Source organism: Pseudorasbora parva, chromosome 5 (genome assembly GCF_024679245.1).
Source record: "Pseudorasbora parva isolate DD20220531a chromosome 5, ASM2467924v1, whole genome shotgun sequence".
Classification (NCBI taxonomy): domain Eukaryota; kingdom Metazoa; phylum Chordata; class Actinopteri; order Cypriniformes; family Gobionidae; genus Pseudorasbora; species Pseudorasbora parva.
In genome coordinates, this window is record NC_090176.1 from 41,161,589 (window position 1) to 41,183,389 (window position 21,801).

Consider the following 21,801-nt stretch of genomic DNA (forward strand, 5'->3'; position numbering starts at 1 on the left):
GTAGCCCATCCGCCTCAAGGTTGTGGGTGTTGTGGCTTCACAAATGCTTTGCTGCATACCTCGGTTGAAACGAATGGGTATTTCAGTCAAAGGTTCTATCATCTTGAATCAGTCGGCCCATTCTCCTCTGACCTCATGCATCAACAAGGCATTTTCGCCCACAGGACGAAATACTGGATGTTTTTCCCTTTTCACACCATATTTGTAAGCCCTATAAATGGTTGTGCGTGTAAATCCCAGTAACTGAGCAGATTTTGAAATACTCAGACCGGCTCGTATGGTACCAACAACCATGCCACGCTCAAAATTGCTTAAATCACCTTTCTTTCCCATTCTGACATTCAGTTTGGAGTTCAGGAGATTGTCTTGACCAGGACCACATCCCTAAATGCGTTGATACAACTGTCATGTGATTGGTTGATTAGATAATTGCATTAATGAGAAATTGAACAGATGTTCCTAATAATCCTTTAGGTAACTGTATTTGTTCAATATAATAAATGCAAAGTGTTTCTGTGGAAATAAATGGAATTTTGAAGTTACAGCAGTTCATGGGATTTTTTTCCCTTTTTAAATAGTTATTTGTCTCTTTCGTACCTGTTTGCAACCATCAAGGTATGTTAATATAAGGAATCATTTTAGTAAATGGTTTGAAAGAAAATGTATACTAGGGATGTTAACCGATGACCGTTTGACCTATGGTTGACCGTATCAATGTTAACCGATCAAATACGTCTGTTGTCGGTTTAAAAAAAAAAAAGAAGTGTTCTCTAAATTAGGCTATTATAGACAGTGGACTAAACGCTACTACAGTTAGCCATCTCATTCCAAAATCTTTTTGTGTGAAGTAAACAAATCCCTCACACTCAATTTTTCATAACTCGCCTGTTTGTAATTAATAAACCAATAAAAACATTTGGCGCAAGGTCACAGCATTTGGGTTTGCACACTCACAAGGTTTGCAAAAAGTAAACTAAAACATTCGAAGTTACCAGGGCAGACGACAGTATGAAGCGTGCATTCCGCATAAGATGGGCTTACATTTGGAAATATATTACATCTACATTTCAGTGGTAACACATTAGGTGTTGATCATCATCTTTCTTTATTATTGTTAGCACTACCTCAAACTAAAGCGGCGTCTCTTCGGAGCTGTCATTTAAGAAAAGTGACGTGAGTGGAAGGGAGGGACAGCGTGCGTGAGTGTGTGTGTGTGTGTGTGTGTGTGTGTGTGTGTGTGTGTGTGTGTGTGTGTGTGTGTGTGTGTGTGTGTGTGTGTGTGTGTGTGAGAGCGGTAGAGCGAGCATAGAGAGATGCGACAGTTGCGAAATTGCAGGCGCGGCTCACGGCTGTTATTTCAAATAGCGCAGCATATTTTAAACTAAACGGTTAACCGGTTTCAACCGGCTAATGAGGCTCGGTGGTCGGTCAAGTAAATGTTTAGTTTTCGCCATCCCTAATGTATACTTTTATTCAGCAAGGATGCATTACAATTTTACTGCTATAAACAGGTGCTGTCCTTTTGAACTTTCCATTCATTAAATAATTATCCTGTGGGGAAAAAAACTTTTCCACAAAAATATTAAGTAGCATAACATTGGTAATGATTTTTTTCTTTTTAAGTTTCTTAAGCAACAAATCAGATTACTATAATGTTTTCTAAAGGAGTTATGATCATGTGACACTGAAAACTAAAGTAATAGCAGTTGAAAATAAATATATTAATTGATATATTAAATAGACCGTTTAAATTGTAATACAATTCAATGTTACTGGTTTTACTGCATTTTTGATCAAATAAATGCAATCCTAGTGAGCAAAGTATATTATGCCAATGCAAGTTTAAGTTCCAAGATGTGTACACTTTTTTTATAACTATTATATTGTGGTGTGACAGGCAGCGGGGCGAGGGACCGCGAGAGCGGGCCGGTGATTAACGTTCATGAGTGCCAGCTGCGTGGCACACCGGTCTCGTCTCGCGGCCATGTGACGGGAGCATATATAAGGAGGAGCAAGAGCTGCGGAAGACGAGAGAGGACCAGGCCTGGAATTTTATGTTATGTTTTGTTTATGTGTTTGTGGGCAGTCGTCCGTGAGGGGCTGCCCACGTTTTATTTTGTGTGTGTTTGCGGGCAGTCGTCCGTGAGGGGCTGTCCGCGGTTTTACTTTCGTTTTGTTTATTTTATTTTGAGTTAATAAATGTTTGTGAAACGTTCGCCGGTTCCCGCCTCCTTCCTTCCCATGAACGAACTTCATTACATTGGTGCCGAAACCCGGGAGGAAGGAGGGACGCGCTGTCGGAGAGCCCTCGCTGCTGAGGGGGATCGCGGTGCTGAGGAGTTCGGGCAGCGCGGATGAAGAAAGACCGCGAGTGACTGCCCGAGGCGGTGGTGCTGGAGCGAGTGAAGACCGGTGGGACGGAGAGCTCGCTGCCGTGCCCCTGGGTCGAGGTGGGGTGGCGGCCGTCCTGGAGGGAGCGGAGGAGTTGCCGGCGTTCGCCGTGGGCCGGAGCCTGCTGCCATCCGCCGGAACGGGGAGGAGCAGGGAACCCGGAGCTCGCTGCCGACTGCCCTCAATAGGAGGAGCCACCGCCGGCCGCCAGGGGGCGGAGGAGGATCGGGCCGTCCACCGGGCGTCCAGCACCATCGCATAGCACCGCGAGGAAGAGCCTCTCGGCTGGTGAGGACCGAGCGGCAGTGTGTCGGGGAACCGGACCAGATTTTTTTTTTTTTTTCCTCTTTCTTTCTTTTTTCCCTCTCTCCCCTCTCTCGTCCGCGGGCTCCGTGGGCTCCTCGTGCTCCCGTCTACATTTCTCTCGCCTCTCTGTCCTTACCCCCAGGTGCCGCGGCCGCCGTGATCGGCCCCCCCGGGAGAGGGGGGGGGGGAGTAGAGCGCAGTCTCGGGAGTGCCCCCCGGCCTGCGAGGGGCGATGGGGGTATGTGGTGTGACAGGCAGCGGGGCGAGGGACCGCGAGAGCGGGCCGGTGATTAACGTTCATGAGTGCCAGCTGCGTGGCACACCGGTCTCGTCTCGCGGCCATGTGACGGGAGCATATATAAGGAGGAGCAAGAGCTGCGGAAGACGAGAGAGGACCAGGCCTGGAATTTTATGTTATGTTTTGTTTATGTGTTTGTGGGCAGTCGTCCGTGAGGGGCTGCCCACGTTTTATTTTGTGTGTGTTTGCGGGCAGTCGTCCGTGAGGGGCTGTCCGCGGTTTTACTTTCGTTTTGTTTATTTTATTTTGAGTTAATAAATGTTTGTGAAACGTTCGCCGGTTCCCGCCTCCTTCCTTCCCATGAACGAACTTCATTACATATATATTCATAACTAATCCAATAATAATTGGATTAGCCAAGACATTATATATATATATATATATATATATATATATATATATATATATATATATATATATATATATATATATATATATATATATATATATAATTATATGTTTTCATCTAAAAAGGAAGAATGTCATATACACCTAGGATGGCTTGATGGTGACTAAATCATGGAATAATTTTCCTTTTTGTGTGAACTATCCCTTTAAGGACAGGCTATCAAAACTCTTTTAAACAGTGCAACTATCAGATGGGGATATCACAATAGGACAAACCCAAAAAGGATCTATTTGGCAAGTAGTACGTGATGGCCCCTCGTCGCATCATTTTTCCCTGTTAGCTGGTAGGGGATGGGAGGTGGAAAGGAAAGAAAGTCGAGAGGGATGTATGTTGAGATTAAGCTTTAGCACAGATAACACCTGGGGGGCAATTAAGAGGTCCACTGGTCCATAAAATTTCATTTGGATTCATGAGCCACCCCACACCCCCAAACAAGCCCACAGTCCCGTCACACTCCCATAGGATGTAAATTATTTTGTTTAGGTCTGTGCACAGCTTCTAATCTCAAAAAGTGAAAATCCAATAATGCCAAAGTGTCTCATACACAGTCACCACCACATGCATGCATGTGTGTTACCCATACTGATTATAGGGGAGGTGTGCATTCATCACCTCCAGCAAAATAAGACACTCCATGCGGTTAAAGAGTGATATAAGCTAAAACCTCTGAGCAACTGCATCTCTCACACTTGACAAATCAGACACAGATGTCAGCGGTAAAAGGGACCAATGAATCACAGATCGATGGAGATGTGAAAATTAGTCCTCGGAGGTGCTCCAGCTGTTCCTGTCCACATAACCGAAGCAATCAAGAATGGTGGCGCCAAGCACTAGAGCTAACCAGATCTCATCGATTGAAAGAAAAAAAAAATGCTCCTTTGCTCGGATCAGATCAACAAAACAAATCAAGCTTATGCAAGCCCAATCCATCTAAATTGTATACTAGTACACAGCTGTTGTGTTCCAAAGCCTAGTGGGCTACCTTACTAAGTGTCACGGCATTTTAAATCATGCTGCCTCCTAAAACACCTAAGACCAGAATGCATTGCACCAAGCTGAAAAAAATAGCAAAAGATTAGTGGTTGACCAGCATAGCTTTTTCAATAGTGTTGTTGATACTGACTATCAGCCAAGCAGACATTACAATTATAATATTTAAGGCTCCAAAGGGTCCATGATGAGGGTTGGAGCAAAAGTTTACTATAAAAACTTATAAGTCTTATTCAACAAGGATGCATTAAATTAATCAAAAGTGAAAGTTCTAATCAATGTTTCCCTTCCAAAGAATCCTGAAAAAAAGCAGGACTGTTTCCCAAAAAATATTAAGCCGCACAACTGTTTTCAACATTGATAATAAATGTTTCTTGAGCACCAAACCAGATTTAATCCATTAGAATTATTTATGTAGGCTCATGTGACCCTATAGACTGGAGTAATTACAATCAAAAAATAATTTATATTAAAGGATCATGACATGGATTTCTTCATTTTAATATATTAATTGAGGCTCACTTATAAAGTCAATAGTTTTTTGCATCAAAGAAAAAGAGATCGTAAGAGAAAAACTATTTTCAACCTCTTTAAATATTTAAGGTTTGGCTCCTTTAGAGCGTGTCATTCAACAGCAACTCTTATGATTGGCTAACATCATTGCATAGGAACCCGTAGCGATGCCCACTTGCTATTGCGTGTTAAAAACATTAACATATAAAACCATAATTTAAAGACAAAGCATTATAAAAGCATATACTTGAGGTTTGTGATGCAGCTGCTGTCTGATCCAATAGAGTTGGAAAAAACAATCTAGTCAAAAGCTCAGAACAAACATATAATATTCCAGTATCCAGGACATGGATGCTGGGGCCTTTCTGAAGTCAGTACAGAGAAACAAACAAGCCGTTTAAACAGGAAGCCTAAAAGCAAACAAACTTTCACTCTTCAGTTTTCCCTGATGTCAAAAGACTCAAGTGCGTGGAATGTTAGAAACTGAAAGCGCATCTGTATACTGTATCTAGAGCTGCATGATTAATCATTAAAAAGATTGCGATCTCGATGAGAATGATTCGCCTCAACTGCCTGTGTCTAATAAACCTTTGAATATATCACACTGGAACATTCAGATTTGTGTCCATGCTGCCGCTGATCCAAAGAAAGCAGTTATCAAGTATAGGTATGAAACCCACAGAAAAAGTCTTTTCAACATTACAGTAGGGAAGTGTCCGCTACAAATGAATCACAGAAATATGGGTGTTTTACTTTACAATAAAGATTGTATTAATTACATTGTTACACCAGTAGGTGGCAACAAGTGACTGTTAATAATATATTTATTTGTTATTGAATCATAAATTTAAGAGATTTGTTTAAAAAAAAAAGATTTATCAAGTAATGAAACAAGAGAAGTCATTAAATTATTCATCCAAACAGATTTCTTTTTTAATAAAATTCAAATTAATAAAAAAAAAAATTTTTAAATAGAGTAGACTACAGCAGTTAACATTTTGTCAGAACCTCAAGTAAATTACACGTTATTTTGTCTGCTCAGAATCGTGGGAGAATTGTGATCTGACCAGTTGTATTCGTTGATGTCTTCCTCCAGAGGCAAATGTGCAACTGAAACATATATACAGATCAGAGTCCATTCCTCTATACAGAATCTCCTCTAAGCACCCATCAAAAAAAATATTACATAAAAAAACTACAGAATTGAGAGTGTATATAACGCAACAACAACAAACAATGTTTTCATTTTAGATGAGTCAAGCTGCAATACTGAACAGGACCACAAGGAGATGCCAAACAACTCCTAAATCAACCGCTTTGACTGCATAAAGCTACGATTACTAAACACAACAACTCCGCACACGTGACAATACAAACATTATTCTTCCAGAGTATGTGTGGAAACAATGCGAATGTACTGAAATGCGTCTGTACATGAATGCAGCATGCGATCAGCGATCGAGAGCGCGCACATTCACGGTTTGTTCTCAGTGCATAAATATAACACTTTCATGACTCCGGTAGGTCACCGAAATTGCGCTCATTACAAACAAATCGCAGAATACGACAGAGCTCATGTTTTAAAGCAAAGCACACACTGGAGTGAATAATTCAGTAAAAACGCAATGCGATTATTCTCTCTGATCTAATCTGCCTGGCCTTCTTTAGATTAGCGCTGAAAGAATTTGATTCCTGGATCACTGAAAACTTTCCCAGAGTTTGAGGGCTTTAAATGGCCTGACCACAAACAGAGAAGCGAAATTGGATTAAAGAGTTAGAATTGATATTTCCTCTCGCCAGAGTTACAGGTGGTGTAGATGCTCAGTTTGAATGTGATACATTCTAGACTCGATCTGACTGCGTGACAAATTACGTTAATGAAGCAGCTTCAAGTACTTCTATCATTTATTTGCATTAAATTATTTTAACGCATTAAGGACTTTAAATGAATCACATGTATAGCATTGACTATTTTACCTAATATTTGAATGCCATGTATTTTTATTCTGTGAGTCCAGTATTCTATGCAGAACGTTCCAAATCAGTCACCTATGAGGTTCTGTGACAGTTGGAAGCTGCTTATGTAGCCAGAAGACGCTAGGTTTTGGAACAGAACTACCATCTCCGTCTTGCTTGTACTTGCTACCTGCATGGTCCCTCAAGAAGCGTCTTTTCAGATCTGAAAAGCATTAAAGATTACTGCTGGTACAGCAGGGATGTGCCAGTCAATTCATACAACACATTACAGCGAAGACTCTGCCCACAGCAGTTCCCCCCATAGCCCCACTGCTCCGATTCCAGACCGCAAGGAGTGAAAGTGATTGATTATGTCTGACAGGAGTGGATTGCTTCTGTGCAGTGCTTCTATGACAGAGCTGATGCTTCACTTCACCATTGACTAACGAAGCATAAATCTGCTGATGCTTTATGCTCTCCCAATGTACAGCACAGCACTAGTCAATCAATGTACAAAGGGCAGACAGACAAAAAGAGATGCAGAGACGCATGCAGAGAACTCTCAGGATGAGCATTCGTGGTTCTGGGTTCACTGCCAATCTTGGGGAAATATAGTTCATTAAGATAAAGGACATGTGGGAAGAAGCAGAGCAGAAGTTCCAGAACATCTCTACACCAGGTATACACCATGGCGCAGTTATAAGATATGCACATATAAAATGACAAAATGAAACACTATCACATAATTGGATTGAGCAGTATGTATGATGGTATAGCAACGGCAGACGCGTCAACCTGTAGAGATTTTGCAGTGCTGAGACAGTCAGATTAAGATATATTGACTGTTCATTTAATAGTTTTAGTTGTATTTTTTTTCATTACAGTTTTATTCTAGATGTATGTGTTATGACAAATCCTATTTTTGGGGGGTTTGTGTTGGGGATGTAAACGCGAGCGATTAAAGTCCTTAACACAAATTACTGTACAATTAACGCAAAAAGTGAAGCCAAGATAAGTGAAGCCAAGTAGTGACACCAATGACATACTTTTCGGCATGCAGATAATTTGATATTAGAAATCAGGGGCCTCATTTATAAAAGTTGGGTACGCACAAAAGACAAAAAAAGACTCTACGCAATAATTGGGATTTATAAAAAGTGAACTTGATGGGAAAATGTGCGATCCTTCACGCAAGCTCTTGACCCAGGCGTACGCACAAAAATGGGTGAAATGAGAAATGGCGACACCGTCGGCAGATGGAAGAAACACGTGAAGGTGTGCGAAACCGTTGTGTAAAAGAAATGGCAATACTGCCTCTCATTAATAACATGAAGACTTCACAAAGCAAGTCTTACAATTAACAGCCTACACGAACACCCGTTTGATCGATCTGCAGCGTAAAACAAACTCAATCAAGCGAAAATTACATTACAAAAAATTACAACAGAAATGCAAATTAACACATTTGCAAAAAGAAAAGTGAAATATGTTCTGCAATAATATTGGCATGTTTTGCAATTCATCCTCATGAATATGGTAAACAGAACGTAATAACATACAAAACAATGTCAATGTGTCCAGCTGGCGGAGCAGATACACGCAATTAAACAGACAGATAGATAGATAATTAGGGAGATGTATAGATAAATATATAGATCATGTGTGAATTGTCTACTAGGGAAAGTTGTTTTCATAGTAAAAATTTCTTCATCAGCTACGGAATCATGGTATTGATGCATATGAATTTAGTTTGTTTTATTTTTGATAAAATAACGTATGACGCATGTCCCAACCATTCAAAAAGACAATGAGAAATTCTCCTCAAGAAGGGTCCGGTGTCCCCTTTCCCCCACCCGTGTCAGACACACTCTCGCGATGGAGCACTAGACGCTTTTTTGCCTCGATTTTGATGTCAGACCATTTCTTTTTTATTTCGGCCACGGTCTGAAGTTGTGAGGCTACAGCACTTACGGCGTCTGCAACCTTTTGCCAATCAAGTGCCTTTTTGGCATTAGTAATGCCCACATTGTATAATTTTCACTTCACATTGAGTGAAGTAAAGTTTTTGGGATTTCCGTTTGCCATGATTTCGCAATCGATGAATATTAACTTGTGGGCGTTTCAGGGACCATCTATGGGCTTGACATAAAGCCGCAAAAGCTGCGCTACATTTAGAAATGATTGTGATTTATTAAGGGAAAACTGCATAGGATGTGTGTGGGCACAGTTTTATAAATCTGAATATTTCTGTGCGTACACACATCCTATGTTTCATCCGAATGCCACTTCTGACGCAAATACTACACAAAGTTTTATAAATGAGCCCCCAGGAGTTTATCACAATCACACTGATCATCTACAGGAAATTTACATTCTAACTCTTTAACCTGATTCTGCTTCTCTGTTTGTGATCAGGCCGTTGAACGTCAGTGATCCAGGAATCAAATTCATTAAGCGCTAATGTAAAGAAGGCCAGGCTGCGTGCCATAGCCTACATCACACATATTAGAGAGAATAGAGTCAGAGAATTTTCTTGTGGTGCCTGTGATGGGCATGGTGGGAGCGGCGGCAGTGCACAAACACACACACACACACACACAAATATACATAGTTATGGCTATACCATCCACCCTAATTGGGGATGATTTTCTTTGACATCTTTTAAGCCCAACCAAATCGTCTGTTGACTGGTTGAGTTTTAGATCAGGTGAGAGCATGCATATCAAATACTCACAGAACACTTTGGGACGCGCCTCGCTCAACCAAGAGCTTGACCACCGCTATGTGGCCGTTCCTCACAGCATCGTGCAGAGGAGAGTCGTTCTGATAGCCTGGTGTGTTCAACAGCGCCCCCTTCTGAAGCAGTTCCTCCACCACTCCCAGATGACCGAGATTACAAGCCTCATGCTGCAAAAACAAAACACAATTATAATACATAATTGTCTTAGTAGCAGATATAACAATGTGCTGTCATTTATGAAGGATTATAAGAGTGAGATCATTATTATAATAATCTGGACCCAATAATTCCCCAGAATCAACAGCTTGGCAAAGGCCTTCAAGCCAGACCTGTGGAATTTATGACTGGAGGAAATGCAGTTATATATTTGCAGAGATTTTTCTTTAAGAAACTTAGAACATGTGGTTCATTATTCCAGTCCTGAAAGGTTTTTCATAGAAAATTTATGATTCAGCTGTTAAGACTCCTTTTCCCAACTCTCAGTAGCCTACTGTAATGTGAAAGAAATAATGATATATTATTTAAACTGTAAAATACATTTGTAAAGTACAATTTCAAATGTAAGGGACCAGATCTAGGGGCCAGACAAAAATACTCAGGGTATGTTTACTTTTTAAAAGTACATTTCTGTGGCGGCACACCATAGACAGTATGTTTTTGGCTACAAAAATGCAATGGTACAAACATTTCCACCAGTATTGCTCAGGAAAGAAAGAAAACACACAGTCTATACGGGATATAAAACTATATGGAGTAAGTTTTCACAATAGAACCCGCCAATAAGCACAATAATAATTTAAACAGGAAAACAAAACATTTCATAAAAAGATAAAATATTAAACCACTGTTTTTTGACCAACAAATACAATATTGTAAACTATAAAATCCCGTTTCCTGAGATTAGACTTTCAGTTAAAATATTGTGGCTTTATTGTGTTCATTTGTTCTCTCAACAGCTAACAAAAATATGATCATTTTAATTGTGATGATTGAAATGTATACCAATTAGGCATAACATTATGACCTAATATTGTGTTGGCCCACATTTTGCTCTAACCCAGTAGTCTAGCCATCACAATTTGGCCCTTGTCAAACTCGCTCAAATCCTTACACTTGCCCATTTTTCCTGCTCCTAACACATCAACTTTGAGGACAAAATGTTCACTTGCTACCTAATATATACCCCACCCATTAACAGGTGCAGTGATAGAGATAATCAGTGTTTTTCACTTCACTTATGCCTGATCGGTGTGTGTGTGTGTGTGTGTATGTGTGTGGTAGGGTCTGCTGTATTACATTTATCTTATAGCAATTTATTTAATAAAAAGATTTCCTAGAAGTGTTATTTTATTTTACCACTTCCAAAATGCTCAACGAATAAAAAATACAAGATAAAACCTTTCATAGACTACCACAAAAATAGAAAGGCAATAGTGACACATTATCTATTAAGACAGCTGAGAATTGAATAAACAGAGTTCTGCTAAGATAACATACATTATTGTACAAGCAAGGAAAAGCTTTTCAGCCGAGACAACCTCAAACAAGACACAAGGATGTGTAAAATATTTATACTGAATTGTGTAAGTTATCTTCGCTCACCAGTGGGGTCCAGCCTGCATTGTCCTTCAGGTTGGGGTCGGCTCCCTGAGCAAGGAGCTTACGGACCACCTCCACATCACCCTGTACAGAAGACCAGGGTCAAAAGATCAGTGGTAGATATCGATCAACCAGACTCAAACACTGACCTAGCATCAAAGTGGTCAAAGTGACTCGCAGCTGGAATATTAACACCAATCTCAGATACAAGCAAACAAGTGCAGAAATAAAAAGTGGATTTAAACGGCTGATTATGGTTGATAATTGGTGACATGGACAGGGTTGTGGAGGTGTTGTTACTAAATCATAATAAAATGTAGCTTACCGAACATTTCAGAATTTAAGTAGCATTTTTGTTTACCTCCTAAAACTTTTATTTACTGTATTGTAGAATATTGCTAAATGTAATAAAATGCTCACACTGGTGCAACTTGTGTTTTTTTTTTTTCTCTCAACAACGCAAATGCTTTTTCCCAGAAACTGTGGTAACAATAGGGATGCACATTAATAAAATTCTGTCGATACTTATAAGCCAATAATTATTTCCATGTTATGTCCAAAAAGTGGTAAATGGCATATATTAAAATTAAAATGTATTCTGTTTATACCGCTTTGTTTTAATTGATTAAAAACAAATTTGCTACAAGTAATGCATCACATTATAATCTAGAGTATGAAGAATGTATATTTATTTAGAGATATGCTAACGATTACATTTAACAGTTAAATTATATTTATAATTTATATTTTTATATTTTTATTTCAAGATAATGGCAAAGGTAATGTCATGTAAAAATAGAGGAAATGGGCATGCACGACTATGCAATTTGCTAATTTTGGCCAATAACAATACGGTCGTCATATAATGTGTATTCCTACTTTTAAACGGGAGAAGAAAACATTTTCCATGTTGATGCCAAAGATTGTATTGTAGTGTGTAATTTTGTAAAAGCTAGCCAAATTACACAGATGCCAACAAGGCAATGAGTAGATGTGTGGAGGTCAACACAAACCTTTATGGCAGCCAAGTGCAGTGGTGTTTCTCCATTGTGGTTCCTCTTCATGAAAGAGGGACTTGTCTGATTTGGTCTCACACTAGGAGACTCTCTCCTCAGGTCAGGGGTAGCTGGTGTGATTGCCTTCACATTCTGCTTCTCATTGGACTGTCTGGATGTCCTCTGAGAGGAGGCTTCAGTTGGAGAAGTTCCTCCTTTTGATAACCTATGCTTCCGTCCTGAATTTCTGGGTGGTTTTGGCGGACTCTGTGGACCATGACTGTCCTGATTCTTTCTTGTTCTCTTACCAGCTCCCGAAAGAGAAGGCCGAGGAGGCCCTGGAGCATTTTCATTTGATTCTGGTGTGATATCAGTGACAAGCTCAACCTGTTGATCATGATATGATGAACTCGAAGTTGCACAGCACTGCTTTCCACTGTCTTTAATTTCCATATTGCTTAGGATGCTTTTTTTGGGACTCGGAATTTGATTCTCTCCTTGGTAAGGAGCCTTATGAGTTTCCTCGGGCTGGCTGCAAGGGAAAAGGAAAGAAACCCTCTTACTAGACCTCCTGTCGTCATCTCTAGAGCTCACTTTATCATGCTCTTCATCCTTCTTGTCTATAGCAGCTTGTTTTCCAATGGCCCACTGCTGATTGATAGCCTCTAGCTTCAGCCTCTTACATTCCTGCCGAGTCCGTGTTGTGGAGCTTTGACCATAGCTGGCTTGTTTGTAGACTTGGCTGCTCCTTTTTTTCGTTGTTTTCTTATTTGCCTTCCCCCGTGGAGGGGTAGACGAGCCAGATTTCTGGGAGGAAGAGGTGAAGTTGAACACAGATAGGTCCTTTGGTTTGGATAAAGTAGCTTCCTTTTCCTGGACTCCAGTTGATTTGTTTGATCCTGCGGGTTTCTCAATACAGCAGCGTATTTTGCGACTTTTTGGGCTAAACCATATCTTGACATTCTTCTTATTCTTAGGGAGAGAGCTCTCTTCTGATTGTACGGCATTAGTGCCTGTGGCTAAACAAAGAGAATCACATTGCACCATAAATAAAAGTAGTCTTCTCTGGAAAACATTCAGCACTTATTTGATTTTAATGTTGAGTATTATTTGAAGGACAAAAAGACAGGGTTTCGATTTAAAATTCCATACTTTTGCAGACTCAAATTTCCACACCTCCTTCCGAAATTTTTTCAGATCATATTTATGAATATCTGCATACTGTTACAAGCACTTTTGCGGGAACCAATCACAGACTGGCTTATCCACCTGGCGCACTATTGGCAGGTTTAACACAATGACAGTTGTGGTCTGAATGGTTGAAGGACAATCCAATTACGTAGAGAGTAGGGATGCAAAAATACAGTTAGTCCACGTTTCAATACATACCTTGTTCATACATACCAGTTCGTTTTTTTACTATTCTATTCTTAAGCAACAGGAACAGCAAGAGGTTAAGGAGAATACTGCATGTATTGCAGTATTTATTGCAATACTCTTTCTTTATTTTACTTAAAATAATTGAAAAACCTTACTTAAACTTAGAACTTTACTTAACAAAACCTTGTAAACATTCCTAGTGTATTGTATGTTACAGAATAAATAAAGATTTACACTGGCAGCTCAGAGCTGTACAGTTGCATTTAAGTGTGAAATTGAATGAATAAATGTAACAATAAAACTACATATGATTCTTAGCTACTGTATTAGTTTTCAGTTAAGAGCAGTGAGAGATTTTCTCTTTGTCATTTGTTGTTGCATTAACATTAAAGGATAGTTCACTCAAAAATCAAACCTCTGTCATGGAGAAATTAATACAGTTTTGGAACATTCTTATGGGTCCTGCACACTGTGCGATTTTTCAAAATCCTTTGTGAATGTCCCTTGTCAGACTGTACGAACATGATCCCTGATGTAAGCCATGTCACACTGTAAGATCTCAGTTGGCATTAATGTCAGACTGCACGATAGTGAAGGCGCGCTAAAAACAGATGCGCGCAAGAAAACTCGTCCGGACTTTTATATCATCAATGAATGACGCGTTCGGTGACAGTGAGCTATATTACACGCAGGACTGAAATGCTGGCTACAAAGAAATCTCTAGCACTCGTTTTGGTCATGTTTTTCTTGAAAAACGGAGATATTTCACTGTCATCGTAGGAGAAGTCACACTGCAGGATTGTGTGCCAAATCTTCTGACACTGCCAGAATTTCGTCTGAGGTAAAATCTGATCGCAGCGCTCATTAATCGGCTGCCGGTGAACATGTCAAACTAACGACCAAAGACGTCAAATTTTAGCCAAGGATCAGAGGAATCTTTTAGGATTTGCTAAATTTGTCTCAGACGGCCAAATCATGGCCAAAATCGCACAGTGTGCACCCGACTTTAGAGTGAGTAAATAATGACATCATTTTAGAGGTGAACTGTCCCTTTAAGGTCAGAGTGTTCACTAGGCTGTGCTGCTGTCAATTTAAGAACTGCGTGCATCTAATATACAGATACACATGCTAATTTTACTTTCACTTTAGACATAACCGACTGTGTTTATTTAAACCTTGTGTGTATTTGACAGTATTAACGTAGTAATACGACCACTTCTTCCAGTAATCACGTGTTTGACAGGGGTTTAGTGCACCCGCTCGGAGAAGCGCATGTTACACTCACAACCGTGCATAAGCACGCAAATGAAATGTTTAACCGGCAAAGCTTTAAAACGCATGCAAATAATGAACTTTCGTGATTGTGAAAAACTATAATGTTCTGTGAGCATAACTCTAACACTAACGTCACGTGTGTGATGTGAATGTATGTCGCGTTGTTCAGTATATTGGAATGGAGACAAATTATTGAGAATTTTTTGAAAAAGTATTAATTAAATGCAAAACCGGAAAAAATGCAATTCACAAGCGCATATTGAACCGTGAATGCCGTACCGAACGGTTCAATATTATATTGAGAATTGTGGCATCCCTAGTAGAGAGACATTTGAATTATGCGTGTTGATCACGCCTCTTGAATTCCTTATACGGGCACTTCTCCCAGATGAGCATCAACCAGAGAGAGCAAGAGCACGCCCATCAACGAGCTTCATTCAGGATATGGAATTGTGGGAACCACAATGTAATATAAACCTGAGATCACCTGGACCAGCCAGCAGTCCCCACAATGTAAATGGATTTAAAAATATACCAATTTTTTTTCCTGTGATGGGTAGGTTTAGGGGCAGGGCCAGTGTAGGCGGATAGAATGTACAGTTTGTACAGTGTACAGAGTAAAATCCATTACGCCTATGGAAAGTCCTGTACTGGACACTGTATAGTGTGCCTACACTTTAGGCAGGTGTACGTAGTGCGATTTTTGCTGTCGTAAGAACTCGCAGATGATTTTTTTTTCTCGGGAGAAATCACGTGGACATCGTGGATGCTCGTATGGTCGCGGCTCGCAGCGTGTGAGAGGAAATGCAAAACGAGCAGAGCATGTTAGGGGCACCTCCCGACCTTACGATTTTTAAGCATGTTTAAAAAGTTCCGGGAGTCGGCCCGATTTTTACCAGCATATGACTGTCTCCCATTGCCAAATCATGCACAAGCACCTCACATAGGCTCAATCTATGAGTATTATTAGCTCAGTGGCTGTAAACATACAGCGATCACACACACACACACTCTCTCTCACACGCACCCTCTATCTCCCTCTGGTTGTTTCGGTTGAAAGGAACGGCTACTGTTCTCTGCTTTTCAACAAATCATTTGCACACATTTTTTCTTTATTTTTTTGTATCTGAAGCTATAGCAGCAACATTGAAAGCTCCGGTCTCTGTGTTTAACGAGAAAGCTTGTGTGATCGTGGCCGGCTCGTGGTACAAACAGTCGTGCCGTGTACCGGCTGATTTGATGTGATGATCAAATTAACTGACACGTAGCGTCTGCAATATCTCACGACCTCCCGAGTGTCCGAATTCGCACTGTGTAGCCCGCCTTTAGATACGCTCTCGGACTAAATATAAAATATCTTAAACTGTGTTCCGAAGATGAACGGAGGACTTACGGGTGTAGAACGACATTAGGGTGAGTAATTAATGACATAACTTTCATTTTTGGGTGAACTAACCCTTTAAGCTTCAAAAAATATCCTTTGAAAGAAAAGTGCAGTGAGCTTTGACATTATTTTAAGTAGTAGCTAAATGTCCCCTGCTAACATTTACCTTAAAATGTTGGCAGAGCTAAAGCAGAGTGTAGTGTGTAAAGGTGTAATTGAGCACATTTATTCTGTGGTTTTATCCACTTCTCCTGCCTAGCTGTTGTCTTTGATTCTACAGCAGCACCAGCATGAGAGAACCAGCGTGACCTCTCCACCAACTCAATCTCCTCTGCAGCGTTAAACGCCCTGACCCCTGGGGCACACACCTGTCTGTCAAACAGCACATATCTCTGTCATCGGCAACAGCCCCCTGAGCTTCAAATCAGCTCGGAGGAAACTGCCAGAGCTAGTATGGAAAATTATATTGCATAATTATAGTCATTATGAAGCTTGAAGTTCAGTTAGGGATTTGTGTTGGGGAAAAAAGGAGCATACATTTAAGACCATAGTGTTCAGTACATTACATTCAGGGATGTTATATTATATATGTATTATGATTATAATTGGGTGCCTGGTGTCATGATGTGAAGGTCTTGTCTTACTTGAGGACTCTGGTGGGTTCAGTAAGGACTCCAGTTTGCAGAATAACTATGTTGCTCAGCTGTTAATTCAAATGTCTTTCACCAGCATGAGGTCCTGCACAAGACCTATAGGACAGACCACATGCATACTTTATTATATACTTATCTGGGTTTAAAAATATTAAATAATAATTTTAATAATTATGTATTATTTATTTATGGTCAGCTGCAATGGCATATTCATGGTAATCAGCAGTATCCCTTAAATACATTGTTTAATTTAACAATTTTAAAATTCAGTTATCAAAGAATCAAGTCCTTGTTGGCAGGATTTTGGTTTTGACCCAATCACTACTGCGACAGATACCCGACTGTCTGACTTTGATCCATCTGTGTACACAGTTGCAAGAGTTGGTAGTTTGGATAATTTATCTTTTTTTTTTTTTAAATACTAAGCCAGGATGATGAGGATTGTTTTTTTTTAATATTCCAAGTCAGTATAGGACGCAGAGAGAGAGAGAGAGAGAGAGAGAGAGACAGAGAGAGAGACAGAGAGAGAGACAGAGAGAGAGAGAGAGAGAGAGAGAGAGAGAGAGAGAGAGAGAGAGAAGGAAAAGGTGGACCAACATATTTTTATATATATAAAAAATATGTTGGTCCACCTTTTCCTGCCAAAACAGCCCTGACCCCATCAAGGCATGGACTCCACTAGACCCCCGAAGGTGTGCTGTGGTATCTGGCCCAAAGATGTTAACAGCAGATCCTTTAAGTCCTGTAAGTTGCAAGGGGGAAGCTGACTTGTTTGTTCGGAACATCCCACAGGTGCACGATTGGATTAAGATCCGGGAAATTTGGAGGCCAAGTCAACACTTCAAACTTGTTGTTGTGCTTCTCAAACTCATTCCTGGCCCATTTTTGGTTTAAGCCAGAGCAAATTATCCTGCTGAAAGAGGCCACAGCCACCAGAGAATACCATTTCCATGAAAGGGTGTATATGGTGTGCACGTGCATCAATAAGCCTTGGCCTGTTCACCATGACCCTGTCGCCTGTTTACCACTGTTTCTTCCATGGACCACTCTTGACAGATACTGACCACTGCAGACCGGGAACGCAAACGCATGCTTTGTGTCAGAGTGCATTATCCTGCTGAAAGAAGCCACAGCCACCAGGGAACATTGTTTCCATGAAAGCGTGTCATGGTCTGCAACAATAGGTAGGTGGTTTATGTCAAAGTAACATCCACATGGATGCCAGGACCAAAGGTTTCCCAGCAGAACATTGCCCAAAGCAACACACTTCCTTCGCCAGTTTACCTTCTTCCCATAGTGCATACTGGCGCCATGTGTTCCCCAAGTAAGAGACACACATCCACCCGGCCATTCACGTGATATAAAAGAAAACATGATTCATCAGACCAGACCACCTTCTTCCATTGCTTCTTGGTCCCATTGCCGTTTTGGGTGGTGGATGGGTTGGCGTGAGCACCCCGACTGGTCTGTGGCTATGCAGGCCCATACGCAACAAACTGTGATGCACTGTGTATTCTGACACCTTTATATCAGTACCAGCATTAACTTCTTGAGCAATTTGAGCTACCATAGCTTGCCAGTAGCTTGGCCAGCCTTCGCTTCCCCACGTTCATCAATGAGCCTTGGCCACCTAATGACCCTGTTGCCAGTTCAGCACTGCTCCTTCCTTGGATAGATACTGACAATTGAAGACCAGGAACACCACACAAGGGCTGCAGTTTTGAAGATGCTCTTACCCAGCCATTTAGTATTTAGTATTTAGTATTATATTATATATATATATATATATATATATATATATATATATATATATATATATATATATATATATATATATATATATATATATATATATATATATATATATATACACACACACACACACACACTATACATTATATATATACACACTATACATTATATATATACACTCTATACATTATATATATATACACACTATACATTTTATTTGACCAACAATTACAGTAAAAAAAAAAAACTATTATGATTTTTAAAATTGCTGTTATCTTTCAAATTCATTAATATGTAGCTCCTGTGATGGCAAAGCTGAATGTTAAGCAACCAATACTCCAGTCTTCAATGTCTCATTTTATAATAATGGTTCTTAGTATTATCATTGTTGAAAAATGCTTTTTGTGGAAACCATGATTTTTCTAAAGATTCTTTGATTAAAAAGTTGAATGTGAATGGCATTTGTTTGAAATGAAAATCTTTTGTAACCTTATAAAAGGCTTTACTGTCACTTTTTCATCAATTGAATGTGTCCTTGCTGAATAAAAGACATAAAAAATTGTAATTCTTCATTCTTCTATACTTTTGACCAGTAGAGTATATAAATAAAAATAAATGGCTAAGGGGAAAGATCCGAAAAAAGTTGGAACTGTCAAGACGTTTTTTTGAAAGTCATACTCCAAGGTAACTTTTAACAGATCAAAAACTCGATTGCTAAAAAGGTTTAAAGTATTATTACTGTTTAAAATAATGTCTTTGTAATTCAATTTTAATCTGTGATGAAAAGCCCTATTATGAGCAGCCAATACTGCAGTCTAAGACAGCTTTACCCTATTCTTAAAAAATCACTGTAATGTTGTGATGTGTTCATTTAGAATTAAATAATCCTTTCTTATTATCTTAGTGCAGTTAATAAGGTTGTCCTACTTAATGAACTGTAGAAACAACAACAACTCACCGGCATTGTTTTGAGTATTGAGCACACTTGCATTCCTAAACTCTAGCTTCAAAAAGGGCTGTAAAGAAACAGCAGAAGCTCATCAGTCTGTTATTCATTTGAGAGATAAAGGCCATCGCATGTACCACTGCCTCGAAAGAAGAAAGTAAACTGTGTTTAACCAGGACAGAGAGTGAAATGGACAGGCCAGATGCACAACACTGCAGAAAGCAAATACTTCAGAGTCTCTAGCTTGAGAAACAGACGCTCAGCTGGCAGCTTCAATGAACAGTACACTCCAAACACCAGTTTCATCTCTAAAACTGAGGAGAAGACTCTGAGACGATGGCCTTTTAAGAAGACTTTCAAAGATAAAACCACATCTGAAACAAGCAAATGTGAAGAAAAGGATAGAATTGGAAAAATAACTTAGAAACTCGATAGTAAATGTTTAGAAAAGAATATTATGGGGAGGTGAATGCAAGTTTGAGATGCTGAAGGCCCAGGAGACATGCCAAAAACAGCTGTATGAGAAATGCTGCAGAAAGACGAAATGTCATCTGAATATTTTAGTAATGTGACTTCTAGAAGACATAAGCACAGCACACTGAGCACAGCGGTTATTTGAAATAGAAAATCACTGAATAAGTACTTTGCACCACTACAAATGTGTTTTCTGTAATTTTGTGATCAATAATGTGAATAAAAGTATCCATTAAAAAAAATGCTTTTCAATCTTTGGTACATAGTGTAGTAGGTGCAAATATATATATATATATATATATATATATATATATATATATATATATATATATATATATATATATATATATATATATATATATATATATATATATATATATATATATATATATATATATATATATATATATATATATATATATTTTTTTTTTTTTTTTTTTTTTTTTTTTAAGCCACAATATGTAATTTTTCGCCGATAGATGTCATTAATTCAAAACAAAGGCATAGGTTGATGATGTCTGGATTTAGCGGCCCTTTAATTATGCTGCAGACAACTGTTTTTGGGCAAGCATACACAATGCAGTTTTCAGTTGTGGAATGTAACAAAGTACAAAAAATATGTGATTAACCTTTAAAACATATGAAACTTCGTCCCGTCCCATGTGTTCTTCAATCTGCAGCTGTGGCGCTGAGCACAGCGCACGTCAGAAGCAGAGGTGTGTGTGTGTGTGTGTGTGTGTGTGTGTGTGTGTGTGTGTGTGTGTGTGTGTGTGTGTGTGTGTGTGTGTGTGTGTGTAAATCTGAGCCTCATTGGTCTGTCACCGCTCGTCAATGTCAAAATATTTGAGAAAACCAATCAAATCAGAGTAGGCGGGCTTTATGTTCTCACAGAAACTGCTAAGGCTGAGCGCAAATTTTAGCAGAGCAACTCGACATCAAGTAAGAGAAATGTAAGTGACTAAACTAAACATTCATGTTTGACAGCTGCTGCTTTAAGTTGGAAATGTTAAACAAAAGACAGAAATATGCAGGCAAATGAATATATTTTTGTCTAATTTCACCACTTTGATTTTGCAATTATGCCTATGTGATTCATAATGTAGGCCTAATTAACGAACAAGAAATATTAATAAAGCCATTTTCATCAGATTAGGCATAAGATTAATAAAGAATGTATATTGTAAATTAATATAATTCCATTTGTAACCTTCAGTAAATAAAATTAAAACTTAGCTTTTTTCAGCCTGAATTGCACATAAGATGTGAGTATTATATTGTGAATTAATTTAATTAACTTAAAACTATAATAAACAGTAAATTAACGTGTCTAAGAAAATTATTCATAAGACATATCAGTATGTTAATATGTAAACCATATGTTTACTTTCTTCACTGACAAAAATGGAAAAACTATATCAGTCAAAGCTCAGCGTTATGAGTGGAAGAGACAGGTCAAGATAAAAACAGAGAAAAGGAGAGATGTGGAGATAAAGACAAGTAATCTACTGCACAGTGGCATGGTTTTCAAGCTATTGTTATCACATTTTTTGGCCTTCAGAACATCTTAAAATGCACATATGTAGATCCTAAAAAAATCTAAATTTTCTCTGGGGAGCATGCTCCCGGACCCCCCTAACATTTGGGATCTCAGTGATTATAAACCTGCCTACATTATTTGTTACGATTAATGCGTGTACAATGTGACCATGCAATAAGGTATTCATATTTTGCTTTATAAGT

The 21,801-nt window shown here is 39.2% G+C and overlaps 1 protein-coding gene across 1 annotated transcript in view; it reads right to left on the minus strand.

Moving 5' to 3' along the window:
- bard1 (BRCA1 associated RING domain 1) overlaps nt 1-13,599 on the minus strand; it is a 36,972-nt gene extending 23,373 nt beyond the window's left edge. Inside the window, exons 1-4 of the mRNA XM_067444824.1 lie at nt 13,587-13,599; nt 12,216-13,216; nt 11,206-11,286; nt 9,598-9,770 (exon numbers count right to left, since the gene is read on the minus strand). Coding sequence (XP_067300925.1) covers nt 9,598-9,770; nt 11,206-11,286; nt 12,216-13,216; nt 13,587-13,599 — 1,268 coding nt within the window. The remainder of the gene's footprint in view (nt 1-9,597; nt 9,771-11,205; nt 11,287-12,215; nt 13,217-13,586) is intronic.
- Nucleotides 13,600-21,801: the final 8,202 nt, after the last annotated feature.